The sequence below is a fragment of the Anoplopoma fimbria genome, chromosome 14 (genome assembly GCF_027596085.1).
Source record: "Anoplopoma fimbria isolate UVic2021 breed Golden Eagle Sablefish chromosome 14, Afim_UVic_2022, whole genome shotgun sequence".
NCBI classification, from domain to species: domain Eukaryota; kingdom Metazoa; phylum Chordata; class Actinopteri; order Perciformes; family Anoplopomatidae; genus Anoplopoma; species Anoplopoma fimbria.
This window is the reverse complement of record NC_072462.1, coordinates 19723827-19743440: the sequence shown is the minus strand read 5'-3', so window position 1 is coordinate 19743440 and position 19614 is coordinate 19723827. Positions and strand designations below refer to the sequence as shown.

Sequence of the window (19614 nt, the reverse complement as noted above, 5' to 3'; positions counted from 1 at the left end):
GTGTGTGTGTGTGTGTGTGTGTGTGTGTGTGTGTGTGTGTGTGTGTGTGTGTGTGTGTGTGTGTGTGTGTGTGATTTTCTGTGTGTGAGTGTGAGTGTGTGTGTCTGCTCCGATATCTGACACTCTCAGACAGCCAGTAGCTTGGCTCAGTGAGAGAGATGGTGTGGTCACTGGACCGTGGGTCTGCCTTATCCTGTCACACGCATACACACACACACACACACCAAAACACACTTTAGACAGCCACTGAGGCCACCTAGATAATACACCTCTCCGGTGCTGCTGTTACACTATTAAATTGGGATTTTTGTATAAACTAACCAAGGGTAAAATATAATCGTACATTTAAGCCTGTAAATCCTGCAGCAACAGAAATCCCGGAAAAGGTGGTTTTCTTATTGGCAATTTTACAAAAAAAAAGCAAGCCAGCAGAAAACTTCTGTGCATCTTGCAGTTAACTTGACTTGTTAGCGTTCTGCATGCATTAAGAAGAAATGCTGTAAACATTGATACAAGTGAAAATTGTTTTAATCACAAAGGGCTTCATCTTGAGTACCATGAGGGTCATTAAGTTGTAGATATTGTCAACCATTGTATCCCTGTTGGGTCAATCTTTTTTCCTGTTCAATGAATTTGATTTGCAGAGAAAGTGCTGCATTGGTCATTTGTTTAAACTCCTGCAAGGAGATATTTCTATGTGCACAAAAGCCAGAAGTAGTGTAGTGTGATGTTGTCACAGCACAGCAAAGCCTCTCGGGGAGCAGGCTCCGGTGGATTGAGTCAACAAAGGATGTGGCTTTGACAAGAGAGACTGCTGTTGTTTTTTACCTTATGACCCAACTTTTCAATATGTTTAACCACAACCAGGATTGTACCCTTATTTTTACCAAGCATTTTTTTCAACCTAAAAGACTGTCTTTAATGTTTAAATAGCTTTAAATTAGTAGTAGAAATTGTATAATTACATCAAAATGAATGATTTTTTGAGAATGACTATATTTCATTATTTTTGACACTAGTCAAATGTATTTTTCCCAAAAAGAATTGTGGCAAATGGCTAGAAGGGTGCTCAAACCTGCCTCAGTGTGATTGAAAATTGAAAATTACAACATTTAACTCTGTTTAACTGTTTTTGATGTATTTTACACAGTTAGAGAAAGTTGAATTGCATTGGAATTGGAAGAGCAAAGAATAAATCAGTCACTTTCTCATTTAACCACTTCAAAGAAAATGTATTTGTAGGACATCGCAACATTAATAAACTTCCCTGTGCTCTGTCCATGGTATTGACATTTTGAACCCAGTTTAACCTGCGGGGTAAGAAACACTATACTGATATACTGTTTGTATCCATCGGCCAACTTACATTTTGGAAAGACTAAATATGATCTTTCCTCTAACTCCTCTGCTATCCTCTTCTCTGCTCATCTTCCTTCCACCACTCTCCTCCCCCTATCTCCCCCTTTCCCATGTCACCTCTTTTCTTCTTCCTCCCGTCATTCCCCTCAGATTTCTATCCAACACATCCTTTGAGGGCCAGACCGGTTTAATATCCAAAGACCCTCACAGCCAGAATGTCATCTCAGAGGCCCATCACTACATCTGGTCCCTCCAGCTGGACCCTCTAGGCCAGCCAACCTGGACCCGCCTGGGACGCTGGCGCAGGGGGAAAGTTCTGATGGACCGGCGGGCTTGGCCAAGCCATCAGGGAGCCGGGGGCGGAGGAGACTGGCGGAGGTCTTCTCGGCTGCACATGCGGGTGGTGACGCTGGTGGAGCACCCGTTTGTATTTACCCGAGAGGTGGATGCGGACGGGTTGTGTCCCGCAGGCCAGTTGTGCCTCGACCCGCTAACCAATGAGTCTTCGGCTTTGAAAGGATTTTTCAAGAACCTTGCAGGACGTAACGGATCTGTTTCCACGGACCTGAAGAAGTGCTGTTATGGTTACTGCATAGACCTGCTGGAGAAGCTGGCAGAGGACATGGGCTTCACTTTCGACCTCTATATTGTAGGCGATGGGAAGTACGGGGGGTTCAAAAATGGCCGCTGGACAGGACTGGTGGGGGATCTGCTCAGTGGAGCGGCCCACCTGGCAGTGACATCTTTTAGCATTAATTCGGCTAGAAGCCAAGTCATTGACTTCACCTCACCCTTCTTCTCCACCAGCCTGGGAATTCTGGTGAGTACTGCTCTCTCTCTCTCTCTCTCTCTCTCTCTCTCTCTCTCTCTCTCTCTCTCTCTCTCTCTCTCTCTTTCTGACACCTCTTTTTCTCCTCATTTCATACAGAATTTTCTCTTTTTTCCTTTGCACTTTTTACTTATCTCACTTCTGTAACTCTTTGGCCCATGCTTCTCTGCTCTCTGTCAATGACCTTGCATTAACCCTCCCTGCTTGGTATGCTGGTGGTCAGTGTCAATATAGCAGAGTTTTATTACTGCCAGTCCTAGGTTATTGGATTCTAATGCACATCCCCGTATAAGGCTGGAATGGAGAGAGTGCAGCTTTGTGTGGTGACCCTATTACTACAATTACTATACCTAGTCTCAGATGCTAACAGAAAGATGCCACTACAGTGAGAGATGTTCAGATTTTTTTTTTACAGCAGATGTATTTTCTACTTTCAATATTTTGCCCTATTTTATTCTCCCGAACAAAAATGTCTCGGACAGCAACTTTACCAGTAGAAGTCCATGTAAAGGCAGGCCTCTTTATTTGTAGCTTCCCTGTGTGAACTGTATTTTTATTTATTTGTAGTAAAAGCTGATGAGGGGGGATTGCGACTTACTTCCTGTCTTGTCCCCTCCCAATTTATTCCATCCCATTGCATCATGCTACTGTGACTCTTTGTGGGCCAGCTTCAGTCCCTAGCTCAAATTGGTGAGACAAACCAGTGATTAACCATTTAATTTCTGATGAGCAATTAACTGAACACCTTAACCCCACATAGATTTTCCCTTTCAAGGCTCAGCCCTTCTTAGCCTCAACACATTTTCACTCTTTATTTGTTAAATACTGACACTTGGTCAGTGGTCCTAAGCTTCAAACTCTGATGCTCTTGGTACCCCTCTATCTGTCAGTTTTGTCACAAGAGTAACGCAACGGACGGCGTATCAGATTCCACTCACTAAATGCATTGTGTTTTCAAAATAAACCTTCGTCTTCACGGGAAGCTGCTTTAGACAACAAACCACTAGGTATGGGGGGAAAACCACTTAGGTATGGGGAAAAGTGTGGTTGATGTTTACTTGACTGAACGACTCACATGACTATTGAATGACTCAACTTACAACTCAAGTCACTAATGAGTAACAATTCATTAGTGAGTAAAAACGTGATTTGCGACTCACATGACTTACAACTCAGTGATTAGTTACTGAAGTGACAAAATGTCAAGGTTTACTTTTAGTTTAGCACAGGACACAGCTGTCTTCTTGACGAAAATCCTTTGTTGTATCATCCATCCACCTCCCCTCCCAGCCTGTATGCATTATCTGGCTCTCTATAATAGGTCAGTTCCTCTGAGCCTCTAATAATGATGCGGGTGAGTTTACAGTGGAGTTAATTGAAAGCTAATTGTGTCGGTATCAGACGCAGGGGGGCACTGACTAAGCGTCTGTATTTGACGAGTTGGGAGTGAGTCCGGGTTGTCATGACATATCAGAAAATGGCGACACAATGCAACTTTAAGACTGTTAAAAAAACATCAATATCTTTTAACACTATTTTCTTACTTTTATAATATCATTTACTGTATGAGGGTTTTCTAATCCTGTGTACCCTCCTGCCCAGGTTCGCACTCGCGACACAGCTGCACCCATCGGTGCCTTCATGTGGCCTCTCCACTGGTCCATGTGGCTCGGCATCTTTGTCGCCCTCCACGTCACCGCTGTCTTCCTCACCCTGTACGAGTGGCATAGCCCGTTTGGTATGACGCCTCGTGGACGCAACCGCCATCGGGTGTTCTCCTTCTCCTCAGCGCTCAACGTGTGCTATGCCATTCTCTTCGGGAGAACGGTGGCCATCAAGCCGCCAAAGTGCTGGACAGGCCGCCTGCTGATGAACCTCTGGGCCATCTTCTGTCTGTTCTGTCTGTCCACCTACACTGCTAATCTAGCTGCCGTCATGGTCGGGGAGAAGACATACGAACAACTGTCAGGGATACATGATCCAAAGGTCAGAAATGTGCAGCACTGCAACATAACTGCAGATTCATACGTTGACGTTTACAGTGTTGGGGAATATATTTTACAAATTGACGAGTTTTCATTTCTTTGTTGAAGTTCAGGCTGTTGTGGACCTTCTCTTTAAAAATGTACCTAATGCACACTTGATAAAACCTCAGACCGGAGTATTATTTAGCTTTTTCTGAATGTTAGAAGAGCTCTTCTCATGAATAGTGCAGGTTTTAAACCAGCAAATTGATTATTTAATCAAACCACCTTTGTTAGAGCAATCAGTGTATGGTAATTAATGTTTTTGGTCAACACACCGAATATCGGATTCACAAGAGAGCAGGGATATTGAGAATCAACAACGAGAAGAAAATAAACAAATCAGTATTTCCAAAAATTTCACAAGCTCACCTATTGCATCCGATAATAAAAACAAATGCCAACTGAAGAAACGAGAAGCAGCAGACTAAAGTGAAAAATATCAATATTATCTAATATTAATACTGTTTTGCAGACTGTGTAAAGCGTAACATCTGGGTTTATTTCTTTTTTTCCTGCAGTTGCACCATCCCTCTCAGGGATTCCGATTTGCCACAGTGAGAGAAAGCAGTGCAGAGGACTACCTCAAGAAGAGTTTCCCTGAGATGCACGAGTACATGAGAAGATACAACGTCCCGGCAACCCCAGATGGCATTCATCATCTCAAGTAAGACAATGTCATACGTACTGCGCATTCACCATATGTATGTCATGCAGACACACACTCTACATTCATTGCAACTATCCAACCAGTTATATCTTGCTGTCATCGTTCTCTAGAAATCAACTTACATACATGGAAGACTTCTTTGAAAAAAAGAAAAGATTGGGAGTTGCGTGTCCAATGAAAGTCTACATTTGAAGAGACAAACAAATCTGTCGTTCTCCACCACAAGCCTGCATGTTTGCATTCAGATCTCACACTGCTCCTTACCCTGCCATTGCTGTCATCATAAGCTGCTTCGACATTCAACTGGCATCCCTGTGGAGCAAAGCAGAATATAGTGAGAAGAGGCAGCTGAATGAAAGGCCCAGGCTGGGTAGGACACAATTTGAAAGGATGAAACACGATTTTTTTTCTTACTGAGCTTGTAAATTGCTGATTAGAGGGTTCAAGGGAAAATGTCATCTTTAGAAAATTACAACAGGGGAACAAGACAGCAAACGAATGTGCCGCAATGCAACTTTGAATACCCTGCACTATGGGTCTACTCCCGAAGTTCCCAGGCATTAGTTATCATTTACATAATCATATAGTATGCTATATCACATCGTGGTGCAATGCATCTTCTGTATACTGCATTGACAGGCGTAGCCACGTGTGGAGATTAAACTCAACAATCATGAATTGGTCCAAACAAAACTGGATGTTGGGGTTACTATGGTTACATTTAGATGTGTTGAAGGTAATGTTAAAGTTATTGCATAAATTGTCACTAGTGCAGGTTTCCAAAGCTGTTCTCGTGATTAACCCATATTTTATTTTTGGAACCAAGACAAATAATTTGTTTATTAAACAGGCCCTATTATGCTATTTTCCGGGTGCATCTTTTTTATCTCAATTTACAGTTACAACATGTTTACATGCGTTAATGCTCATAATCCGCCTTGTTTTTCTCATCCTGGCTGTCCTGCAGCACCTCTTCTCACCCTCTCTCTGAAATGCTCCGTTGTAGCGCTTGCTCCCCCCTCCAGAAAGCAAAGTCTGCTCTGATTGGGCAGCTAGCCCGCTCTGTTGTGATTGGTCAACGTTTCACATTTCAAAAAACTCTCCCTCCAGAGCTTCAGCGCCGTCTCTCTCTTTTGTTGTTTGAGGGCGGGCCAAACTAGCGTGGAGTTTTATGTCACTTCCGTTACATTATGACCTCATAAAGTTACTGAAGTGAAGGAGAGAATTCAATCGAGCCGTTTCAGGCAGCTCAAGAGCAGTGTGTCTGAGGGGAGGGTAACTCCTTTTAGGCATGGACTTCAGGTTTTACACTCTATGGACCTTTTACATGTACAAAAATATATAACACACTAAAAAAGAGGGGAAAAGTGGAAAAGCATAATAGGGCCACTTCAATTAGAATCATTTTCAATTTTCTTAGAATTGGACCATGATCATATTTTTTATCATAACATATATAGTTTTCTTTTATATTATTATAGCAGCATCACAGTCTTTCTCTCCGTCCTTTCATTGATATTTCCCATTCATCCACCAGATTTCCTTGAACTTTCCCTCCTTTCCTCATCACCTGACTATCCCACCCATCTACACACCTGTTCCCACTTTCCCTCATCAACCCTGCAGTTACCTTCCCCTCCTACTCCCACCTGTCCACTTTCCTCATCAGTTCCCAGTCACTTGTTTTTGAACTTGCTACCTTCTCCTGTAGTGTTGCTCCTTCACCCCTTGCCATTCTCCCTCAGCCCTGTGACAAGTAGATACAACAATCCATACACCCTGGTGGCTCTGACAACATTGCTTGTGGGAATTTACTAGAGGTATATTTGCAGTTATCTCTTGGTTCTTGTCCCTGCACACTGTGCACTCATGGTGTTTCAGCTTAATGAACATGTCTGACAACTGAAATTGAAACAAGCAACAACTGCTAACTGCAGCCTGTCTGCTACATAATTAGAGCATTCAGAGAAAGTGCACTGACTGGAGCATTATCAGACACCCGACAACTGCCTTGTTCTAGTTTGGCTTGCTTGTTAAAGTGGCAGAGGTATTGGACACGCTGCTTTTTTATGCCGTGACACAGTCTCACATAACACAAGCTCACACCTGCAAAACCCATGAGAGAGTTGTTGATTTTTAACCCAGGTTCTAACAGGTCTTACGATGTGATGTGAAAGCTGTTGCCTGATCTACATCAGATATCAAAAATGAATGGAACTGCTGTATCGCACATTACTTTGTGTTAAGTGAAGAACACACCACAAAAATGTTCCCTTTCACGAGTGCAGGTTTCCAGCATCCACATCCAAATACATACTTTTTCTAGCGTTATTGCAGGAAGATGATCCAGGGATGCATCATGTGTTAATCACACTGGCTAGATAATTTGTGAAAATACCGAGGACATAAGCTGCAACCTGGTTCAACCTGTAATAATGAACAGCCAGCTTGTGGGTAGAAGATAGTTGAGGATTTCAAACCCTGTCCCCGATAACAAGCATACAACAAAGAGAAAAGCTAGAAAAAGGGCTTTGCAGCATTTGTATCCCAGTAGGCTGTACCTGTCAGCAAAGAATTGATTTGTAAAAGTCTTGCGAATTAATATCTCACCAGTGTAAAACAGACTTGGAGTGAGAAATCTGAGTAAATTGGCAGAAACTGGCGGACAGGCAGTCATTATACTGGAATATGGCCAGTACAAATGTTGGAAAACCACTGGTTTAGAGATTTTATTGAATAATTGGCATCCCATGTTCAGTGATTGTGGTACACTGCCCTCTGAAAAGCTCTATAAAATCTCCAAAGGCATAAAAATCGTACTCATACATTCATACACCCATACATGTTGTTTTGTGTTTATTCTTTTCACCTACAACCAATTCACTTCTTATTGTGTCCAATAAAAAACACCTCTCAACACATCTCTATTGTGAAGTGAAAGCACTGAAAGCTTACATCCAAGACATACGGCAACAGACAACTCCAAAAAAATAACTTTTCTCATTCTTCACAGGTGTGACATGAGGACAAAAACAGAGAAAATAAGCCTCAGAGTATTAGAGCGGGAGTTAGATGACAAAGGAGGTCCATTTAAGTTTGCGTCTCAGGAGGTTTTTAAAGGTTAATTTTCCAGAGGGTTGCTTTACAATGTCAATCCCAGAAAATCCCAGAAGATGTAAGATTTGTTTTAGCGCTATGGTTCCATCTGTCACCACAATGAATTTTTGACTGACTACGAATCAGTCCAAGTCCATCTATCTGTTTGTCTGTCCAGCGATCCCTCAAACACATTTCAAATGCCACTGATCACATTGTCAAAAAAACTGAAGGGCAAACTCGGGTCAACACTCTTATCTTTTGTTGAATGACTGTTGAGTGTTTGCTAGTGTCCACAGAAATGTTTGATTGGTACAACATGTTGTGTTTGATGCCGAATAGTTGAATATGGTAACAATTTGAACAAAAAGATAGACCCATGAAACTTCCCCAGTTGATAAAGCAATTCTTTTTGTATTGCAAATTTCTGAAATTGTATGCTTCAATATGCAAATGAGGCATTCACGCTAACGCTTGGTGAATTAAGGTTAAATCTACAGACGCAAATAGACAGTGTAGTATAATAAAAACACACATTTTTACTTTTTGTGTTTCTTTCGACTAGTCTTAATGAAGACATTTTGTTTCGTTAAATACATTTCTGGGTGAAAATGGCCCAAAATCTTAAACTGGAAATAATGTTTTTTACCTGTATTGTCTCACCTTAAGTATTGAAGCTGAGATCTCATTATCTCAGTCAGGAACCTGTCATTGCATAAAACACACAAAAAGCATGACGAATGTTTGCTACATCTGCACTTGTATTCCACTTCCAATAAAGCTTCTTGCTGTGTGTTTACAGGGCTGACCCTCAGAGACTGGATGCATTCATCATGGACAAAGCTCTGCTGGACTACGAGGTTTCCATAGATGCAGACTGTAAAACACTAACAGTGGGGAAACCCTTTGCTATAGAAGGTAAAACATGGTTGCTTATTATGACACAAATAACTTACTTAATCAAGGTTGAGGCAGGTTTTTTTAATAAAAATAAAAAATAAACATGTATTCCAATACAATTACTACTTACCAGTTAAAAATGCTGTCCGTAACCTAATCCAAGTATCACAATATTGAATAAAAGTAGCTTGATTACTTACGTTACTAATTGCATTAACTCTAAGCCAGACCTCCAAATAAAGACAAAAAACATGCTGATGTTTTGCTATTATTTCATTTGTAAAGCAGAAAAGGGGAACAACATCATATCACATGCAAGCCCTCCAGCTGTGAAAAAGCTGATGAACTGGAAAGTGTGCAAACCAATTGATATCTGCAATAACATTCACTTTAATACCTTTTTCTGCTTTACATAACAAATTATTGCAACATTTCCAACCAGTGAAAGCATTTTTTTCCACTAACTTTAGAGGCTTTTGTGTCATGAAGAGTGCCAACGTGTGCCCATATGCATGGTGGGTTAGGCCTATCATTCTTAATTATAAAGTGTATTTTCAAATTGTAAACTTTAAATTCCCTATTTTTACAATGTATCGATAATCAGATATTTTCATCCCATGTATTTTGTTACTCCCCAAGCCTATAAGACACAAAATAGTTCTTAATGTATATGTGTGGCTTTCCCATCTTTTTGATTATGGTATTGATTGATTCAATTTGTAATTTGTCAGTAATGGAAAACAGTCAAGATTAAGGCATTAGTATTCACGGAACTGTTTTGTTTTTTGATTATCACTACATTTTAAGAGGTCGTCCTGAATGACTGCAGACAAACTGACCATGAGCATTTTAGACAGCCAAAAATTCAACAATATCAATCACTCAATCTTTGCACAGCAGTTAATCGTCTTGCTTTCAACAGCTTAGATCCTCTTCTGTCTACAGTTAATCTCTGGTCCACTTAGCAAGCTCCTTCCCCCCACTGTGAAGAGGTTCCCATGGTGCTTGCTTCCATTACAGGCTACCATAGTCCCAGATTCCAGTGTTGTTGTTAATTACTTAATGCACCCTTAAGCCTCCAGGATACGATACAAATCAATCAGTGTACTTCCTACCAAGGCGAGGTACTTCTGTAATTGGCTGTTGCTGAATTTGTCACACTTTCCTGGCATGCTAAGGAATTTGCTGAATTACTCTCAACGTTAAGTACTAGCTTTGATTTAGAGTGATGATGGTGCTTTCTGCACTAGTAAAAAAAAAAATATGCAAAGACTCCCTCCTTTCTGATCAGATATTATTTGTCTTACTCTGTGAAAGAATATTATGACAGCGCATGGAGGGGAAGTTAAAATAATTTGACTGCCGAGACAGAGGAATAATTGCATTGTGTGTTTATGTGTGTGTGTGTCCATTGGCAGGCTATGGCATTGGCCTCCCTCAGAACTCTCCACTCACCTCCAACATATCAGAGCTTGTTAGTCAGTACAAGTCAGATGGCTTCATGGACATGCTGCATGACAAATGGTACAAGGTTGTGCCCTGCGGGAAGCGCAGCTTTGCTGTGACTGAGGTAGGAACAGAACCGCCTGTTATACACAACAGCAGCAAATGTAGTGTTTTGTATAATGACATTTGAGTTCATGTCGAGTTTTGCCATATTGTTTCTTTCTATATCCACACATGGATACTGCTCAAAATGTAAAGTGGTGTTTCAGTTGCTATCATAGCTTTTAACTTCCTGCTAAGAATACCAAAGACAAAAAAAACCCTAAAGCTGCACTAGTTTATATTCTTATATGAACATTAAATTGAATGACTATTCATAACGTGAAAATGGTCAATTATAATACATTTTCTGAAAATTGTCACCCAATTCTGCTGCCCCCCTCAGCTCCAAAGAGTTTTACAGTCTCGGTGTCTTTCAGCTTTTTGTCTTGGTTTTCCAGCCCACAATATTTTTGTTTGATTTCTTCTCACTGCTCTAATCATCCTTTACTAAGCCAGCTCTGTCTCCTAAAAATTACGATCCCATAAAACAAAACTGTTGTGAAAGCATTGTGAAATATGTTTCTATGGAAACATATTTTGTCATGGATTATTAGGGCCAGTTCTGAGGAAACTGTTTGCTTAAGTGTTTGCCACAACAACTTTATAAGGAGATATCACATCACTGTTGTGTTTACAGCTTGTACCGCTGCCCCAAGAGTAAAAAAAAAAAAACACCCGGTAGAAAAGGAACCTATTGTCTTTATCATAACACATGAAATAAAAAAAATCTCTGTTTATCTTTCTGGTTAGTCAAAATTGATAATTGAAAATAGTATAATCATATGGAAGTAGCTTTCTTGTCACTTTTTTCATAATTTTCCTGGCTGTCAGAATACTTTCCCTGCACTGCCTCTACAACCTCCATGTACAGTAATGGCTCCTTACTAATTCCAAGCCCGGCCCCTGACCTTCCATCTGCTCACAGAGCTGTGTCCCCATAACTTCAGTCCCAAACTTCCCAGGCCCCCTCGGTCCATTCTGTTCTGCTATTACCGAGCACTTAGCTCTCTTAGCATCCTGGCTGTCTCTCCAACCAGCTGTGACTCTGGAATCCCCAAAAGTGTCTCCTCGCTCGGTGCTGACTGCACACTCCCTATTATCAAGCTTGAATTAAAAACTCATCCGCCCCATCTTCTTTTTGTGTTTGTACTTTGCTTTTTTTATTATTTATTTTTCAAAGGCATAAAACTCCTTGGTGGTTGCTCATTATAATGTCTGATAAAGCAGCACTCGAAGTGTGTGCCGTTGAACGACCTAAACACCTAATACATAATTTGCCCATCTTCTGAGTCTCATATTAGTAGCCGAAGCAGCACACTGCAGTGCAACAGATTCCATGTCTCTGAAGTGAACCATTTCCCACTGCGTAACAGCTAGACGTGTTACAGATGCTATCTAGAGCTGCAGACATTTAAATTGCTCCGGGTACATTTTATTTTGCAGCGTCATCCACCTGCCTACGCTGACAGCAGAGAAAAGCTGCTTGACCAGTGTTTCTGCACACTTTTGGTTCTCATTTTATAGATTCTGCTGTTGAATAAAATATAGAATATGTATGATTAAATTGAGTCAACCTGGACGCCGTAGCATCCATTGGCAAAGTTACAATATGCTGTCAAAATGAACACTGGACAACATCGGAGGGTGAATTTCTGACAAGGCTGGCTCAGTTTAGTCCTGCTTAGCATTTCTTTTTTCGTAGCAATCTATTATTCCGATGAATGGCTACTACACCACAAGCAGCAAGCCTGGGATTCGTAAGAGATGAAAAATCTGATGGATTGGCTTTAGCGAAGGCAGCCAAACTCTCTGGCATCCGTCCAGCTCCCTGTCACCCCAAAGAATTTGATCCCATTTGAAGCAATAAAATCAATACCAATAAATTAAATATTATTCAATTACCTAACATTAAGAGGGCCAAACTTAACATTACCTGGAAATAAATTGTGATCAAACTGAGGAAGATTGTGAGCGTTATGTGTTTTATTGAAGTTATTCATCGATTTTTGCGGCAAATTTATGCAATTTACCCAATGCTGTTTATAAGTGGAGTTGGGAATTATAAGATCACTGTGAAAAGAATTTACATGGTTGCAAACAGTGCAAAGAGACAGGAAGTGTGTGTGTTGCCAAAACTTGGTAGAATGTGCTTAAATGTGCTGATCCAAGAGAGCGCATAACGTAATGTTTGAGTGCGTTAATGAACAACAACTTAGACTGCTTTTTACACACCGGAGCTACGTAATAGATTAGATTAGTCGGTGAGCTTGTCTTGCTGTTAAAGGACAATACCACTGTAATTCCTTACTAAATTAGTAATGTCTTCTCCAGCAGTCAGATGTGACACTCACTACTGTCTGTATTGCCTGACTTCCCAGAAATCATTGACAATACAGCCAGCTCGCCCAGTCACAATACTGCAATGACCAATTTAATCCATCATACATTTTTTTCTTTCGACCAGCAAGACTTTATAATGCAATCATTGCAGCCGCTGCTGTATCACAAACTGCTCCATATTCAGCAGTTAAAATATTCATATGAGAACGTACATCTGCTGTAACTGCAACACTCGCTTAATTAAGAAAAGTGTGATATCCCAATAGGAGATGCAACACTTGCAGACTCAGGATACATTTCTGAAAGGCTTCTCCATAGTGACACATTCAGAATAGAATTAGTGCCAATCAAGATGTAAGGGGGAAACGTGTGATATCCCGAAATGAGACGAAGCGAGGGGGTTTCTCAGGAGCAGGATTACAGGAAAATATGAACAAATCTAACAGTGATTTAAATGAAACTCATGCTGTATTTTCCAGGATAATTAACTAAGGGGATGTTATATCTTATTCCAGATGTCCATTTTTCTTTAAAAGGCAAAGTTGTATTCAGTTTTGTATGCAGGCATTGCAATGTTCACTTAAGTGACTTTGAAATGCTGTTGCTTGTTCAGTTATCACTTTTTTCCAATACCTCATGGTGTTGTTAACTTCTGATAGAAATGAAAACAGAGTTGAAAGCAAACCTGGGCAATGTTCTCCTCATACTCATTTTTTGATTGCAGTGTTTTAAAGTCAAGTTATGGGGAAAAAAATACATGATGCATTACATTTGGCAATGCAGCGTTTTGTCTATGCAAGCTGTTTTTAATGGAATTTTGAGAAGAATGGGAGCCAATGACTCCTGGGAGGTTGGCCAAACTTGCTGTAATAGAGACAGTTTAGGATATATATACTTCTAACTGTGGTGAATACATAAACAAGTTCACACATTTCATGGCAAATAATTGGCAAAGAAAATTTAAATTACACTAATGCTACCATTAAAGTGTTAGCTGGAAAAACTATTTTGCACACAAATTTTGTGTCAATCTAGTGCCACGTCTGCTACTGAATACAACATCTGCTTATATAAGATAAAAAGGATGCTCACACATACATATGCAGTTTTAGTAATTTCCTCTATTAATTTTCGTATTACACAACAAACATAAAACACAGAAAACAAGTAAAAAGGCCTTAAATATCAACATAACATAAGAAAAATATTCAAATATGTTCACTTTATGACAATTACCTGTCAGCATCATTACCATATTGAATCCATTGAACTATAACCACTACTGTATTGTACGATATGGGTTGCATAAAGAAATGTGGATTTCAAGATAAAGGGTTTTGATCAATCATTTAATGTTTGAAGGTTCTCATGTTTTAATTCATAGTTAAATTTAAGGTTTTTATGATAACATTCTTAAATATTAAAATAACACATTTGTCTCATAATGTCTGAATATACCTGCATTAATGCAGTCTGAAACACCCTCTTGTAATCCAAGCTTCTTTTTGTTTTGTTGACATAGCCGGGCCGGCGTCAGAGTGCTGGCTCGTGTCGCAATGTTGAGAGCCATTAAAAGGCAATCGAAATGCTCCCAATCCCTTATCTTCTACCTTTAAGTTGTATCTGGCTGTTTTACCACCTTAAGGCACAACCCTTTGTACTTACTGGACAGAAGTTTTCTAATAACTACTACTCCATCAGATGCAAAAACTTTGCATCCCTGATCTTTTTTTCTCTGAGCCTCCTTCTAACCGTCTTTCCAACTCTCTCGCTAACTAACCCTGTCTCTCTCTCCAGACGCTGCAGATGGGCATAAAGCATTTCTCCGGCCTGTTTGTGATGCTCTGTGTGGGCGTGGCCTTATCCCTACTGACCACAATAGCAGAACACATTGTGTACAAGCTGGTGATCCCAAGGGTCAAGGAGCCACGCTTCAGATACTGGCTGCATACAAGCCAGGTACTGAACTCACATTCAAATACACACATGTACAACACAGTTAAGTACACTTTTGATCATGAGCTGGAAAAGAACCACATTACAATTACCAGAAGAAGAATTATTCAGATTATTCAGACCATTAGAAGTATGTGTTTCTCTACTTTGAAAGTATTTGCAGCAAAATGTGCTTACTAGTGCAGTCCATTTACATTATATAAGAGGTGGTACATTTTTTTTATATTTTATTAACACACACATGCAAAACACACACAGCATTTCATGTTCGCAATAAACAACAGAATAATCGCATGCAAATTAAATGTAATCTGTTTCCAGTTAGCATGTGACAGCTAATGTGTTGCTTGTTTTTCAGAGATTACACCGAGCCCTCAACTCGGTCTTCACAGACGACAAACTGCCGACTGTTACCAAGCCTGAGAAGAGGTACTGTCCCCGTCATTGAAGGCTGGGCTCAATACAATTTCAGTTCAATCGAATAAATCCATCGCTGGAATATATTGAGAACGATGATGTTTTTTTTATGAATTTGATTTGAGGGAAAACCCATCCCCAATGGATTGAACTGAATATGAACTGAGCCCAGTTGTGTTGTGATTATTTATGACCCATTCAGTACATTTTGTTATGAGTGAGGATGCAAGGGCACATCATAAAGACACAGTTGGTGGCGTTATTGACCCGGGGTGACTGTGGCTCAGGGGTAAGAGCAGGTCATCTTTCAATCACAAGGTTTGATGCTGGGCCTCCTTCTGTCCACATATCAAAGTGTCCTTGAGTAAGACACGGAACCCCCAGTTGCTCCCCTGGTGCTTTACGACAGACCACTGCTCCTAATGCTTAGGATGTAAATGCGGAAATTGAATTTCATGTAAGTATTTGACATATAATAAAGCTTACGTTTTTTAATTAATAATAAAGCTGGTTCAAGGCATGGGTAAGGAGTGGGCCCTGCCCTGTTACTGGGATTGGCACTGCTGTTTAAGAGCTAGGAGACCAGTGGTGTGACTGGTGTGGCCACCAGCCAAAGCAGTCTAGACCGAGAACAGACAGGCGCCATTACACTGAGACAGAAGATAATGCATGCATTTGTCTCTAAACTGAATTATTAACAGCATAAGTTAGTAAAGTATAAGTGCCTCTGTACAGCACTGAAGTCTTGCTTATATCAATACATCAACTTGTCCACCTCCACCAAGCATTACAACTTTTTTCCTTGATTATCTATCTTTTCTGAATTTCCAGTGTTTCCACACTAATACTCAAATTAAAAATGTTCATAAAAACAGGTGAATGGAAACATACTCATTTGAAAGTGCCTTGTTACTTTTTAATTGTGTATTTTTACTTATCGAACCAATTTGATACCACCAAAGCCACTTTTCCAAACTTTAACAGCCCATTGGCCAAATAATGAGATTGCAAAATAAGTGACATCAATTAACATCCAAGTGGCAGTTAAGTGACACATTTTTAATCAGAAACTAAATGAATGGTCAGTCTGTTTGAAGCTAATTATCAGAGAGGGAAATTGAGGAAATAAGCTCATGCTGACGTCACAGTGTATTGTTTGGCTCAGTGGATGAGAGGGAGATTTAGTAAAGCATGAAAGCTTCTTTTTGGTTGGTTTTAGTCTCTTTTCAAATGTTGTCAAATTAGTTTTCTTAACTAATCTGGACAGCCATTTTGACACCACTGCAGTGTGTTTTTGTCATAGTGTAAAGGAAACTTTCTTTTTATTCACATTTGGTCACTGCTTATTGCCATGGCACTTTGGAGCTTGCTTAAGGCAAGCAAAGTGGGAAATGTATAACTCTTTTCAATGCCTCTGAGGGGGAGATCAAAAACAACCCCCAAGCTTTTGCTGAGCAAAAGAGTTCCATTTCATCTTTTTCTGTCTGATTCGGCTGTACTCTACTTCACATCCATCCCTACTTAGCAGCACGCACGAGGGCACACTCAGGTGGAGCACTCGAAGTGGGGATTAAATACACATAATAATCATGGAGCCAAGGCCATGGGAGGGATGCCTCTGGTAATGAGGATAGAATACCTGCTGCATAATCAGGCTCATTCCATCGAGTTCTTCTGCATCGTGCCTGTACGCTGTCTAAAAGTCAGAAATTATTACCTTCATTTTGTCAGAGTCCTGCAGAAACATGGTGTGTCAGAAATGTCTGTTTTGCAAGCACTATACGGATGGTCTTCCCAATCAAATGCATGAGATTTTGTGCCGTAAATGGCGGCAGCTGGAGGTCTGTTACATGAAAGTACACATGCTGCTTATACACCTGTTTCATTAGCATAATAAGAAGGAGGCATTGTTAGGCCAAATGGAGCATATGGGGGAAGATATATCAGCTTAAAACGACTACTTAGGATGGAACCATAACGTATTTAATATCCTACCTGCGCTAACAAGGATGTAGAAAAGCCCAAAGGCATCAGAAGAAGTGTCTGTCTGAGAGAATGAGGAGTGGTGTCTGTAATACCACGAAACACTCTCAGATGTCCAATTAAGATCCTGTGATTTAGTATCAAACGCGGTGTTAAGGTCATGTAGCTCTATAGAAGAGACCTTTGACCAACACTAAAACGAGATCATTTGTCACTTCTAGACGTTCAGTTAGAATTCAGCTGCTATACTCTCTTTGATGGAGACATTATGTAAGAAAGGAGGGTTACTCCCACTTAATTACTATTTAAGTTAGCAGTGCTTTCATTTAATTTCCCTTTAATCGAAAGCAATTTAGACGTTTTACTTTCCTTATTGCCTTTGGTTCATTTTCAGATCCCTCTTTTTCTATTTTGGTGTTTTCATAAGCTGATATATACAAAATCATGTCTGTGTTGATTTGGAAACGGTTTGTGTTCTGCTTTTGATTTCTCACCTCTGAGTCATACAGTTTCTCTTAAGAGTCAAATCTTCAGGCCCCCTGAGCAGCTCTGCAGTGCCAAAATAATTGGCCAGGGATTGTGCTTCCTCGTGTCAGTCCTGCTGTGTAATGCTTGTATAGCACACCATCAACCCAAATTTGAAATAATTACAATCACAACATAAGAGCTACTATCTATCGCAAGAAGGCCAAATTCGACAATAATGTTTTCACCCGCCTCAAGGGTGGTGGAAGCTGTACAGACCTGCTGTTAGGGAATTCAATATCTTGCTCAAGGACACTTCAGCATAGCGCGTGTCTTTCTGGTGCACCTGTTCCCTGCTTGTTGAAGGACAGACTCCCTATTCACTGTGCTACAAGCGGACAGACATCTGTACTGACAGATGTTCTGGGAAATACTGATCAGCGGTGAAATATTCCGTTCTAATTCCACAGCAGAGAGAACTGCTGCATGGAAACGCACAAGATGTACTCTTCATAAGCTGCACTGGTTGACAGAAAAGTATCTGGAAGTTGTTAGTCGAAGTTATTAGTGGTAGCAGTAGTGGATTCTGTATCTGGTATGAGTGTCTACCAACTCTGGATATACAGTAGGTTTTAAAGGCATTTGTGAAACCACTGCTGAAGGAGAAAATGTATGAGAATGTAAATGAAATACTGGACACACTTTAATGAATAGGACCAATATCTGTTGAAATTAAGTGGAGAAATCGGAGAACTGTGAATAGTGGGGAGTATGAGGGATCTGGCCTCTCTAAAGAAAAGGAGCAGGAGTAACTGAACCCCAGCAGTTGAGAAACTTTAAAGAGCATTGGTCTCTCTGTAAATGATGAAGAAGAAAAAGGCTCCCTTTCAGTTGTGTGTGCTGGCTCCTAGCCTCATCGTACACAGAATGTAAAACAAAGAGCTCTATTTGCTGTCGAGTTAGAAATTGAGACGCCATCTGATGTTGCTTTGAGGACTACAATAATGCGCATTACATTTAAAACCTCATGTGTGTATTTCTTCTCTGACCATTTGGGAAAATAATGATGATATGAAGGACATGCTAATGTTGCAGAGAGAAATAATGATTTGTACTTCAGCCTCCTTTACATCTGCCAAACACACATTGCCAGCACTGTGTGGTGCACATTTCCCTTTAAGACCTTGAGATCATTATTTCTTGCTGGAATCTCTTCCAGGCAAAAAAAATAAATAAATAATTTAAATGTCGGTTTCATATATTTTCTGGTGAAACAATCTGAGCTCAGTCTCATGTTATCCAATCATATCATGGAAGTTGAAAGAGCTCCTTCTTTCATAGAGAAGTGACACATGGAAATCAACATGCTAAGCAAATCAAGTAAAAGGCTGGATGGAAGAACAACAATCAGGAAAAGGGCCTTTTACTTATGACTAGAGGTTCTGCCAATAATAAGAATCCTCTTTATATGCATCGCACTTTTCAGAGCAGCCACAAAGTGCTTTCAAAATTAATAAATAGGAATGAATACAAGCAAAAACAATAAGCGCAAAGCAAAAAATGTATGAAAAAAAAAGTCAAGATTTATTAAAGAAGCATAACCGTGGACCTGTCTGAGGTCTTCAGGTGGCTTTGATTATCTTAGACTTACGGCTAAATTGATCTGATGATGTTAACCACATTGCCGAAAACTCTCTCTCCTATTGCAGCCATGATGTCAAAAGGTGCATACATCACTTTGAGATGAGATTCTTTTTTATATTTTTATATTCTGACGTCTCATCCTTCAGTTTAAGGTCTCTTTTGAAGTCAGGAGTACCTCATTAGATTCTCCTTGTCACTTTTTCTTTTATTACCGATGAAAACGCCTTTGTTCAGGGAGTTCTACAGTTAGGCTTCAATTCATATGAGGTGAATCTCTCTTCTCTGCTCCTTTAATTTAAATCATGGTTACTTCTCAGCTTGCAGATCTGGTCCAAAAGATGTGAAAAGATTTTCTTTACTTTACAGGAAGTACAGCATATATC

General features: G+C 40.1%; 1 protein-coding gene across 1 annotated transcript in view; it reads left to right on the top strand.

The window, feature by feature from the left end:
- grin3a (glutamate receptor, ionotropic, N-methyl-D-aspartate 3A) overlaps window positions 1-19614 on the top strand; it is a 44619-nt gene that overhangs the window by 22707 nt on the left and 2298 nt on the right. Inside the window, exons 3-9 of the mRNA XM_054612909.1 lie at window positions 1510-2179; window positions 3791-4174; window positions 4734-4879; window positions 8781-8896; window positions 10297-10448; window positions 14564-14725; window positions 15081-15151. Coding sequence (XP_054468884.1) covers window positions 1510-2179; window positions 3791-4174; window positions 4734-4879; window positions 8781-8896; window positions 10297-10448; window positions 14564-14725; window positions 15081-15151 — 1701 coding nt within the window. The remainder of the gene's footprint in view (window positions 1-1509; window positions 2180-3790; window positions 4175-4733; window positions 4880-8780; window positions 8897-10296; window positions 10449-14563; window positions 14726-15080; window positions 15152-19614) is intronic.